At 34.9% G+C, this 12,675-nt stretch overlaps 1 protein-coding gene across 2 annotated transcripts in view; it reads right to left on the bottom strand.

Moving 5' to 3' along the window:
* Positions 1–2,612: 2,612 nt before the first annotated feature.
* The window catches only part of AP1AR (adaptor related protein complex 1 associated regulatory protein), a 39,449-nt gene continuing 29,386 nt past the window's right edge, over positions 2,613–12,675 (bottom strand). Inside the window, exons 5-10 of one of the 2 annotated variants that reach the window (XM_060654413.3) lie at positions 11,424–11,520; positions 10,130–10,228; positions 7,807–7,865; positions 7,077–7,150; positions 5,905–6,033; positions 2,615–4,498 (exon numbers count right to left, since the gene is read on the bottom strand). In XM_060654413.3, coding sequence (XP_060510396.2) covers positions 4,233–4,498; positions 5,905–6,033; positions 7,077–7,150; positions 7,807–7,865; positions 10,130–10,228; positions 11,424–11,520 — 724 coding nt within the window. In that variant the 3' untranslated portion in view covers positions 2,615–4,232. Of the gene's footprint in view, positions 4,499–5,904; positions 6,034–7,076; positions 7,151–7,806; positions 7,866–10,129; positions 10,229–11,423; positions 11,521–12,675 lie in introns of both variants that reach the window. The other variant, XM_060654414.3, reaches the window with a different exon arrangement.

Below are 12,675 nucleotides of genomic sequence, written 5' to 3'. Positions count from 1 at the left end.
TTCTTGTTTTCTTACCAAATATTACATTGATTTTTATGTACTACACACTTTAAAAAAATTTTTTTTTAACATTTATTCATTATTGAGAGAGAGAGACTGAGCATGAGCCGGGGAGGGGCAGAGAGAGAGGGAGACACAGAATCTGAAGCAGGCTCCAGGCTCTGAGCTGTCAGCACACAGCCCAAAGTGGGGCTCCAACTCACAAACCGCGAGATCATGACCTGACCCGAAGTCGGACGCTCAACCGACTGAGCCACCCAGGCGCCTCTACTACACACTTTTAAATTGCACGAATTCAAAATTTTAACAGCATCCATGCACATAATAAAGTTGAAGTTTAGGGGCACCTAACCGATTCCTCGGTTAAGCATCTGATCTTAATTTCAAGGTCAAGATTATCACGGTCATGAGGTTGAGCCCCGTGTCGGCTCTGCACTGAGTGTGGAGCCTGTTTAAAATTCTCTCACCCTCTGCCCCTCCTCCATTCTCTCTTTCTCTCTCTCTCTCTAAAAAACAAGGTCTAAGTTTAATTCTAAACATTTTTTTGAAACGTTTGAGATTTTTTTGAAATTCTTTCTGAAGACAGAACTGTTCTTAGACTGCTTGCTGTAAGGGAGGAGTGCTGTAGGCCTCAGGCAGAGGAGGCTGTGGCTGGGGATTAAGTCACCACCATCTGCCCCTCAGTGCCTATTGGTTCCAATTCTCGTCTTCCTCACTTCACATGGTGGCACACGGCCACTAGTAGTTCCTGTGACACCACATTCTTTGGTTTCCTATATTCTTGTGTTTGCTTCTGATGGCTGTTTTTCTACCCCTGTTCTCTAAATATCAATAGTTGGGCTTCTCTGCCTATATGCTTCCCCAGGGTGATCTTACCTAGTGTAATGACTTCAAATACCATTTACCTACTTATGACTCCTAAACTTGTACCTTGACCTCTTCTCTGAGCTGCAGACATATATCCCATCACCTTCTTGAGACCTTCATTCAGATTTCTCATAAACATCTCAAATTTAATTTCCCAAAACAGAACTCTTAATTTCCTCTACCTTCCTAAATCTATTCCTGCCACTGCATTCATTAAGTTAGAAACCAAAAAACTATTGACAAGCATAGTTGCAACTCTTAGGTTGGCTGTCACACTTCCCTAGATTTAGCCAGCAGGGAGACAATGAGCTCAAAGACTTAGTCTATTACTTACACAGATAGCAAAAGGAAGATCAGCATGGAGTCAGTGTCCCACATCCCTGGTCCCTACGGATGTCTGTAGGACACTGGACCCCAGAGGCTAAATGACACATAAATGGAGGGTAGCTCTGTTGTTGAAAAAGCCGTCTCTAATGAACTCCAGCCAAACAGTTTTATTAGCCTACATCTGTAGTGAATGGGGGTGAGGTGGAAATCCCATGCTTCACTAGAACCAAGGAGTTGGGTGAGAAATTGCCTCATCGCGGCCTTCTGCAAGACAGGGAAGCAGATGATAAATGGCTTTGTCACAGCTCCTCTAAGACTGCCTATCTTGCCATGTTCCAGGAAGGATCATAGGGCTTTGTCAAGACAGGCTAGACTGGGGTTGAGTGTTGCTAGGTAGATATGCAGTGAGCAAGGTCACCAGGTCACTGTGTTGGAAGCATTATCCTACAGTTATCTCGGATTCCACTCCTTTTTTGCCCCCATATCTAACCCATTAGAAAATCTTGTTAATTCTTCCTCTAAAGTTTATCAGCTCTGCATTGGTATCATCATTATCAACCCAAGTCACACCATGTCCCATTGCAGGTATCACTCTTGCCCTCTTATAACCCATTCTTTATACAGCAGCTAGGGGAATTTTTAAAAAATGCAACCCTGATCACTCTACACTCTAGCTTACAAAAAGTCAGTGGCTTTATACGTCAAATAAAATGAATTCTTAACCATAGTCTATAAGGCCTTACATGATCTGGCCCTAAATACCCTTCAGATATCATCTCATATTACTCTACCTCACAATGCTTCAGTCCCAGTGGTCTTTTCATTCTCAGAACATACCAAACATTCTCCTTCACCTCAGGAACTTTATATTTGCTGTTCCTTTTGCTTATAACCTGTGTCACCAGGCTTTTTACATGGGCTGGTTCCTGCTCAGCAATTAGGTCTCAGCTCAAATGTCCTCTCCTCAGAGAAGGCTCGCTTGACCTACCAAAAGTAATCCCCTCGTCTCCAGCTATCCTGCATCCTCTCGTCTTATATGTTTCCTAATTGTGATCTGTGGTTTTCTTGTTTAGATGTTTACTTGTTACTGTCTTGTCTCTCTCATCAGAATGTAGGCAAAAGAGCTTGGACATTTTATGTCTTTTTACCACGATATCCCTAATACCCTATCAGACACAGATTCTCTAATATCTGCTGAATAAATAAATGCTATTTCTAGTGTTTTTTATAAATATATAAAACAAGAAAATTTATATCCTCTTCTTAGCAGTTAAAACAAACATTTTAAAATTTAGTTCCACCCTGCTTTCCTAATTCACTCCTTTTTGTCTTCACAGCAGATTTAGTAAAATAATTATGCCCTAGGAGTCAGAATTATTGCGTTTTTATAGAGTAAAACTAGTAATAATCAAATAATTTATTATTTTTAAATGTAAAAATGTGTTTATTCACAATCCTTGAGAAGTTACCATTCCTTCAAAAAATTTTTTATGAACAAAATGCCAAGAAAAATTACAATAGTAGCTTATGCCAAACCAAAAATATACATCTGATGTATACAAACTTTAAAAAGCGTAACACAGGCAATGTGAATATAGATTACTTTTAAAATATTTCCAGTGACAAAGCTACAACTTAAATTATGTTCAGACAATCATAAATAACAGCATTACCTAATATATTTACATATTTAAAGTATCATATTTATTTCTATGAGATTAAAAAAGATGAAACTGTAGATGTCATTGCCTAGCAGTTCAAATATTGAAAGGGCCACATGATTTTGTTTTAAGTACAGCAAGAACTTTAAGTTACTATTTATATCTGGACCTTCCTATATTTTTGAGAACATGCACTGTCATTGTTGCAAGGAAAAAAAAAAACACTAAGGAAAAATCAGAAAACAGTCTGCTTACTAAAATCATACTCAATCCTCAGCAAAATTAAGACAAGCAATTAGGGAGTGCTTATATCCTTGGCCTTTCAAATTGATACATAAACTTTGGGGAAAAGAAGAGCTCAATGCATAAAACAAAATGCATTTTTATATACTGATATGCTTAGTTCCATCCCATTAAAGCACCTTGTATTACAAGGCAAAGGAAAGCTTAATAAAATCAATGGATCCTTTCACACCAGAAAGGATTTTACTTTGAAATACCCGTATTGCCTTTTTAGGTTTTCCTTTCTTAATAAATCATGCACAAAGAATATGTCCTGTGTAAAATCTTTCTAAGACCATTCATTGGAAATATAGAATTTTTTAAAAATGACACTTAGAAATTTAATATATCAATTAACTTAAAGTCAATATTCATTTATACTGGCAGCATGTAAAAGGAAGAGAAAAACCTAAATATATATTTTTTCTTCAATATTATTTTTAATTACCAGCTTCAAGTGTCCAAACTCAGAGTTTATTGTAACATATTATCCTTTGTTCAGACTGAATCAACATTATTATACTAGGATATGCAGTAAGTGTAGAAAGAAACGGATACTTCAGCATTTCCTTAGGGTCATCTACTCAATTGTGCTTACTATTAGATAATAAAATTTAAGTAAGTCATAGGAGTAAATAATGCTGGAAACGGGAACACTATTATATATCTGATCTGGCAGTCCCTCCTCATGCTCCCTTCACATCTGCTGAGAATTAACACAAAATGCCCTAATATTTTCACAGAGACCTACTGAAATAGGTTTGAGAAGCATTCAAAGTAAAATTAATGAAATTATTTTTAAAAGTGAAAATCTACAAATAGTAAACAGGAATGCTATAAAGATGAGTTAAAATAAATCTAATAACATGACAGAACCATTAAATTGTTTTTGAAAAGCAGAAGGCAGATGATGAAATTGCACTTAATTCTGAAGCAACTCAGATATAGCCTATCATTTCTATTCCTTTCTAATAAGCATTTACAACATGGTTTCTTATCTCCCTCTTACAAAACGGCTCAGCACAACCATCTATACATTCTAGTTGGTTTTTAAAATTTGGTCACAACTGATAAACCGGGTCACACGATTTTACCCTATCGTTTCTGTTGATCTGCATCAGATTGCTTTATGCCAGAATCAGACAGTTCTAATACAGGATTTACAAATCCAGAATACTCAGAATTGCCATTGCCGTCCATTTCGGCACTAACAAAATCATTCTCCCACTCCAGCCCGTTGGAATCCTCAGAGGCTGATGTAGGGTTACTTCCAGTCTTCTTGCTGCTGTACTTAAGTGCTGCTCGGAGAATGTCTTCCTCTGTTTTGGAACGCTCTCTCATCGGAAGCATGCGATTCATTCCTATTATTTGGAGAGTTGTTACAAATCTCAGTGAAAATTTAAGAAGCTGTGTCAAAAGACTTACCAGTTAGTAATACAGTTTTTATTTAACAATCAGACTTGGTTTGTTAATTAACTTCAAGAGTCAGTCCTATGGAAGCCTTGTTAAGGAAAGGTTTCTAGTTGGCTCTCTCTCCTACCTGGTCTAGTTTAGTAACTAACTGTGTTAATGACTAGAATAATAACCTCAAAAGTCATATTATCTACAAATCTGATTAGCATACAGTGTGGATGACAGACTCTGGAACTGAAAGACCTCACAGGCTTTAAATCAAACTTAAAAAGATGGTACAATAAAAATAAATTTAAAGTCTGCTGCTTGGGACCCAGATACAAAATAACAGAAGTACAGGACTGTGGAAAGTGTTTAGCTGAGAAGACGACTTAATTACGTAAGTTAAAGCAATCTTTGGTAAAGTCATTCAAGTCCCTTGTATCTTTGTTTGTTTCTTGATAAAAGAAATGGCTTGACTAGAGGACTAAGGTCCATTGCATCTCAAAATTCTATAAAATACTTAATGCTTACTATTCTTCTAAAGTCCTACATTCTATAATTGGTTCTTCCTTTTTGCGGATTACCTAGTTCCTAAAATGAAAATGAAAATGAAAATGAAAACTTGAGCCTTATTCTGTGAAATAGCCTTTAAAAACCTCCCATGTTTTAGCTACAATTTTGAGTACTTAGTATGTGCTATACTCTGTAGTGGGTATTTTATATACATTTTATTTCATCCTCACAACATTCATATGTTCATTTGTTCAAATATTTATGGACTGCTCATTGTGTGCCTCATTTCATTTCATTTCATTTCATTTCATTTCATTTCATTTCATTTATTTATTTTGTGCCAGGCATTTTAGACACTGTGTATACAATGGTGACTAGTCATCCTTTAAAATAGGTTTATTATTCCCTTTTTATGATGAACAAACTGAAGCTGTAAAGAGATTAAGAAATCTCCTGAAAGTACTAGAGCTAGGAAAACATACCAGCTAAAATTCAAACCCATGTCCATGTTACTTACAGCTTTTGAACTACACAAAAAAAACCCCTACCATTTATAATGAACCAAAAGATAATAAAATTTTGGCTTTACGTAGACCACAAGGGGGCAGTAATTCTTCTTATTAAGTACTATAGGTTCATTAACATTTATTTTCTAAAGCGCAAGAAACACTAAGAATTAAGTAACTTTCTAAACCATTTATCAACAGATGATAATCACTAATATAGTAAGAGACTAAGAAATTTTTGTACTGATTTTTCATGGTCTTGCACTCATTTCAGTTTAAAGTAAAATACCAAGTAGATTTCTATAAATAAACACAGATTAAAATTTTCAGGTATAATTGTGAATATAAAATACCTTCTTCATCTTCCCACTCTAGATCTAGGGAAGTGCTGTCATCATTTCCACTGGTTGATTTAGTTTTGGTCATTAAATCACAACTGCTTTCTGTATTTGGTGTCAAAACTGTGGCATCTGATGAGAGTCCTAGAATATACATTAAATATAATGTGGTCATTTATATTCTTTTATCACAACCATTTATTTTGTAATATTACCTTTCTCCAAGTATTATTACTTTTAACATCATAAGAAACAATTATTGAGATCATCACATTGGTTAAGTTTCTATTGGGAACAATATAAGGCTTTTCCCCTTTGTTTCTTTTTATTTTTTTACCATGTAGCGTGATAAACATGAAAATTTAAATGAATTATATAGGGGCGCCTGGGTGGCTCAGTCGGTTGAGCGGTGCACTTCAGCTCAGGTCATGATCTCGCGGTCCGTGAGTTCGAGCCCTGTGTCGGGCTCTGTGCTGACAGCTCAGAGCCTGGAGCCTGTTTCAGATTCTGTGTCTCCCTCTCTCTGACCCTCCCCCGTTCATGCTCTGTCTCTCTCTGTCTCAAAAATAAATAAACGTTTAAAGAAAAATTAAAAAAAAAATTAAAAAAAATAAGTAAACGTTAAAATAAATAAATAAATGAATTATATAAACTTTTCCAATACAATAAACTCTAGGTAATATTTTTCATAGCCAATTATAAAGAGGGACAAAAAAATAAATGAACAAATAAAATCAGCCCATGTTTTCAAGAGGAACTGCTTTTGGGGTTCCAACTTTTGAAACTTAGAGAAAAACATTTTAATCTTAATCTTTTTAACGTTTAAAACATTTAGTCTTTAATCAATTTGTAATAACTAAAATGAGTATACTTTTGTAACTACTTTTTCCCATCTTCCCTTCTTCTGGGAGATGGAGAGGTAGGACCAGAGTAGAAATAGAAAAACATGTGCTTGACTCTCCATCCAGATCTACAGTAATACCCTGAGATTTTTCTTTGCTCCAATTCCCTTTTGAAAAGGAAAGATACAAATGTATAATACAGAACTAGTTAATTGATATATCTGGGAAATACAATTTTAAAGGGCAGGAAGTTCTTCTATAGAATGAGAGTCAGGATCTCCATTTATCTGTTTGTTGTGGCATTAAGTAAAATTAAAATGTATGCATATATTTTAAAAGACTTACTACTACTTCGAAAAACTTCATACTGTGACTTTACATTTCTTAAACAAGATTCAAAGTCATCTTCTGGTCCTGAACTGTAATAAAAGTAAAAGAATTTTTTAATATATTCATAGTAGATGCAACAAAATGGATGCTTACGCTAATGAAGGCATTTTAGTTTGAAGGTCTATCCCACACAAATTTATAATTACTATACAATTAGAATTACCTAATGAAAATAGGTCCTAATTTTCTTAATGCTAGCAATAAATTGAAAATAATAAGATTTTGGTTAATCCTGAAGTCAAGGTTTAGTCATAAGCCCATTTTTATAATTTATAATAATGAAGCACGAACAGGGTTCTTTGAATGAGTGGAAAATACAACTTTGGAATGTGTGTTCTAAAAAACAATCATACATAAACTTTGTTATAAGAAAAAGAGGGGTGCTAAGAAAAACACAAACTAGCAAGGCATAAGCAATTTATCCAAAGGCATTTGGTCTGTTACTGCATTATTTTCTATATGGAAGATATGACCACTCTTAAAAACACAATGAAATTAATTTAAATAAATGAGCACTTTCCAATGTAAAGAAAACAAATGCTCTCAGTCTTTTTACAAAGTAGTGTCTCTATTTTTTAGGGAACACATAAACATAGTATGTATACAAACATCCAGAGCTGAACCGTGTTCTCTTTGTAAATAACATTTTCTACTACAAAGGGAAGTATTATGTTTCACTGTTTACCTTTGACATTCTCCATTGTTCGAAGGATGGTATCGCTGCACAACTCTCTGCCTTTCTTGCTTTGGAAACATAATGCAATACAAAATCACTCTGTTGTAAAGTTATATTTAAAAAAAAATCTTTCATGTAACACCAAAAGGTAATTTTTTCCTAGTTCCTAAAAAAAAAAAACAAACTTAAAAAGTTATTCCATTGAAGTTTTTTAAAAAAAAAAATGTATCACTGTTCATTTCTATATCCTCTTATTTATGGGTAGAATCTCTATCCTTATATAATCCTTGAGGGCTCAGAATATTTACAGTGTTATTAAAAATAACTTTGAAAACAGGTATATATTGGTGTACTCAACATTCTTATTATACCCAAGAACTTATAATAACTGGAAGGATGAGGGGTTAAGAAAAAAATAGTTAAAACAGTGGATGAAGTTCTATTTTGGCTGAAATAAATAGCAATAAAACAAAAGATCTAGAAGACCTGGCTGAGCTGACTCAGAAATAATAAAAACAAAGGATTTAGAAAACCTGTCAAGAGTTAGGGCTTTGATAAACTTAAAAAAAAAAAAAAAAAAAGTGGTGCTTGGGCGGCTCAGTTAGCCGTCTGACTCCTGATTTTGGCTCAGGTCATGATGTCAGGGTTTGTGAGACCGAGCTCTGCATTGGACTTTGCACTGACAGTGCGGAGCCTGCTTGGGATTCTCTCTCTCTTTGTCTCTCTCTCTCTCAAAAATAGATAAACTTTGGAGGAAAAAAAGAGTTAGGGTTCTGACGCTTATTAGCTGTGTATCCCTGGCATGTTCTCTACTTTCTGTTTATCTGTAAATTACAGATGGCTGTAATACTGCCCTAACACACTCATAATGCTATTGTGAAAATCGAATGGATTTGCATATATGTGTGTATGTTTGTGTGCCAGTGTATGTTGTACAGACTATTATGTGTTTCTGGAAAACTCAGAGAACCCAAATAGATGCTGCATATGGAATGCTTTTGTCTTTAAAAGGTGAGCAGTAGAGATTTTATTATAGTAAGAAGAGTTATCTAAAGTATAGCCAGAAAAATATTTTTATTTCCTAGTAGGTGAGTTAATTTTTAACCTTTTTCACAAGTTAGAATATATTGAAAAACAAAAACAAAACCAAAAAACCCCATTCTCCCACATAATCTAATTAATCTGCTGAAACAATTTAATAAAAACGGGAGGGGAGCGGGAAGAGAGATAGAGACAAAGAAAGAGAGAAAGGGCACTGGTCGCATATAAATTCATGGCAATATGACACATGATTTTTCAGTTTCTCTGTTACAATAATTCTTATGTGACATGATCTTTGTACTACTTCAGTTAATATTACAGCAGAGTTCACACAGGCAAAATATGGAGGAAGATGCTAAGTAGGATAACTGGCCAAGCACTGCTGTGCTTTGAACTGCGGCTCTACCATTTATTAACTGCAGGATCTCAAGCAAGTTACTTAACATCTCTGTCCCCTGGTTTCCTCATCTATAAAATGAGGACTGAAAATGCTACCTATCTCCTAGGATTGTTGTCAGTATTAAACAAGGTAAAACATGTAAATTAATTAAAACACTTCCTGACACTTAGCCAGGGCTCCGTAAATGCCTGTTATTAATAGTGGTCTGGCAATTACAGTAATGCCATATTAGCATACAGCATGGTGAGATATAATAAATCTGTTGCCTTCTCTGATAATATGCCAAAGATTTCTCAAGACTCAAACTCCCAGTCTCCCAAAGACACGAGAGTAAAGATGAGAAATATACAATATCTGAAGATGAGGCAAACTGCCTAGCTTACCAGATTCAAAGAAGTGGAAGAAATTCTAGCAGTTCAACGAATTGGTCTAAAAAATACTCACAAAAGCAAACTAAAAAGTGCTGTAGAAATTATTTGATGTTATTCCTAGTTGTTAAAGACGAACTAATTTGCCTTTAAAATTCCTAAGAATGGGGGCGCCTGGGTGGCTCAGTCGGTTAAGCATCCAACTGTTGATTTCAGCTCAGGTCAAGATCTCACGGTTTGTGGGATGAAGCCCTGCATGGGGCTTCTGTGCTGACAGCGCAGAGCCTGCTTGGGATTCTGTCTCTCTCTCTCTCTCTGCCCCTCCCCTGCTTGTGCGCTCTCTCTCTCAAAATAAATAAACTAGAAAATAAAAATGAAAATTCCTAAGAATATATGCATAAATACATTTGCTGTTAAACAAGAAGCCCTTGATTCTGGGGGGTGGAAGAAGTCTCAACTGAGATTTGTCAGAGAAAATCAGGAGATGAGCAGCCCTGACATATGTTGGGGTCTTTCCCCTCACCTCCAAGAGCTTTCGCTGCTTTGCTGCCCTGGCTGCTTCACGCTGTGCAGCGTATAAAGCTTCTTCTTCTAGTCTTAACTTCTCTTCTTGTAAGGCTAACTGTACATGAACAAAACAATAAGGATTAACAAAAACCAGAACCTGTCTGACTGCTCTAAAAATAAAATGTTTGTTTGTAAAATTAAAAATAAATTATTAAAAAAATAAATGACCTCTATAAAGCATAACAGAATTGAAATTTTCGTGATTTCTCATTTCAATTTCTCCTCTTACAAAATAATTCAAATGATATCAAAGATATTATAGAACTCTTTAGAAGCTGAATTATGAAGTAGTAGCATTTAATTTGCAGAAATACAAAATTGTTTCTTTAGAATATATAGTGATCTTCATGCTCAACAATTGTTCCAATGCCTATCACTCTGACTAGTTTAATGGTTTTGGCTCTCCTGAGTCCAAGGTCTTTAAACTAAGGCCAATCATACCACCATCTATCAAAGTGAAGTAAGCTTTCACAAAGTTCATGTCTCATTGATGCACATGTGTCCTGAATTTTATTACCACCAAGCTATTCAGCAATTAGTTTCAAATTTAAATTCTTGCTATTCCTAATAGCATCCAAACTGCTTTAGTGATAATTCATTGCATGTCAAACCAAATTTAAAAATCAAATTTCAACGATTTTTTTCTTTAGCCTAATATTAACATCTATTTGCATAGCTTAAATTAATGCTGTTGAAATCAGTAATTGGTACTAAACAAACTGTTCTTAAATGTATAACAGAATATGACTAATTCCACTTACTGATTAGCAAAACTATAATTATAGGCCATTTCCATCAACACATTAAAATAAATATAACATTTAGGATTATAGTTTATGGTTCACTTACTAAGAATAAATAAATCCAAGACAAACAAAAAGACTTAAAAAATACTTATTGTGAAACAGAGTAGTTTTTAAAAGTTGGTTTTAAACACAAAAATACATGTATCTTGCCAGAGTCTCTACTTGTGAATTAAGATGTTATTTTTTAGAAGAACGTATTATCTTCATTTTTGGCAGCATATGATTTCTGATCAATTAAATCAAAGTAAAAGAAACTATAATAGACTGGAACATTATTCTTTTACTTTTTGTTCTTCTCTTACTTTTAAATAATTTTCATCTGTATAATATCTAAATATAGGTTCAGTGACTGTTCATATGCCCTATATTAATGACAACTTTCTCCATACTATAAACTGAAGCTTTATGAGAACACATACTTAAGCAACATAAAAGACTATTTACCTCTTTTTGAATTTTCATATCAAGATCTTTCTGTTTTTCAGCAATAGAATCATAATGCCTCTCTCTTAGGTTAACAATTTCTTCCTCAGTAAGAGGTCTACAGAGAAAAATGAGGGAGAAAAAGAAAGAAAAGAAAAAATACTTCTGACGAGTTCAAGTCCAAATAAAAAACTCATAAACCAGAGAAATACTAAAATTTGACTGTCCAAAATGTATTAAAGCAATTTGATGCTATAATTTCAATTGTTAAGAGTAAAAAGGCATACATTCTAACACTTGCTATAATTTGGTATATATGTTGAATAGGATGATATATTATCAGATTATTTTTTAGCACTACAACCACTTTTAAGATATGTGGACTCCATTTACCTTCACTTTGGCTCTGCTTCAGCCATCTGACCATATCCCAAAATATTCACCATAAAGCATAAAGCTATGCTTTGATAGCCCTCTTACCATTCATTCTAGGACTCTTAACTCTCATACCCAATACCCTCCCGATTTATCTTGGCCAATCAGTCAGTCTGGTCACCATAGGCCCTTGATCCTTCCCTTTTCTCCTCGTCAACCTATGCTGATTACCTGGCCATACTTCACATACAACCAATGTGGACACCATGGCAAATTTGAAGTACTTTCTTACCAACATACACACCTTCTTGCATTCCTATCATAATACCATATTCACCCAGCTTACTTTCTGGCCTTGGATCACTTCCATGATTAGCCCTTTCTCCTGAGAGCTGCTAAAGAAAATCTAACACCTATCTGGTTCTCAGTCCCTAGCAATAACCCTTTTCTTAGACATGATCAACTACCTCTCACATCTTAAGCTATACTTCAAATCTTCAAGTACTCCTTAAGTTCCGCATTTAAACTCTTTTCTCTCAGAAGTTAACTTCACCCCACTCTGAGATATGAGGATATCAACCAGCAATTCCTTCAACTTCTTGCCACCTCACCTCTTACTTAAGTGTATCCTCTCTATTCTTCCCTCAATCCTCTGAAGAGCTGGCATTCCTTAACTTGTTCAAGGTCATCTGCTATACTTCTACTCTTGATTCATTCGACATGGATGCCACCCTCCCTCCCCCACTCCAGGGCATTCCCTGGGACATTGCCTATTAATTAGCACCTCTCTTTCAGCTTCACCCTACTTTTTATCTGTCTTTACCTTTCTTCCATGTGAAGGGAAGAGGGAAGGAAGAAAAAAAAAGAAGACGGAAAAATCTTCATTTTACCTATATTT

This window comes from Panthera onca, chromosome B1, assembly GCF_046562875.1.
Source record: "Panthera onca isolate mPanOnc1 chromosome B1, mPanOnc1 haplotype 2, whole genome shotgun sequence".
NCBI lineage: Eukaryota > Metazoa > Chordata > Mammalia > Carnivora > Felidae > Panthera > Panthera onca.
The sequence above is the reverse complement of the archived record's forward strand: the minus strand, read 5'-3'. Positions and strand labels throughout refer to the sequence as shown.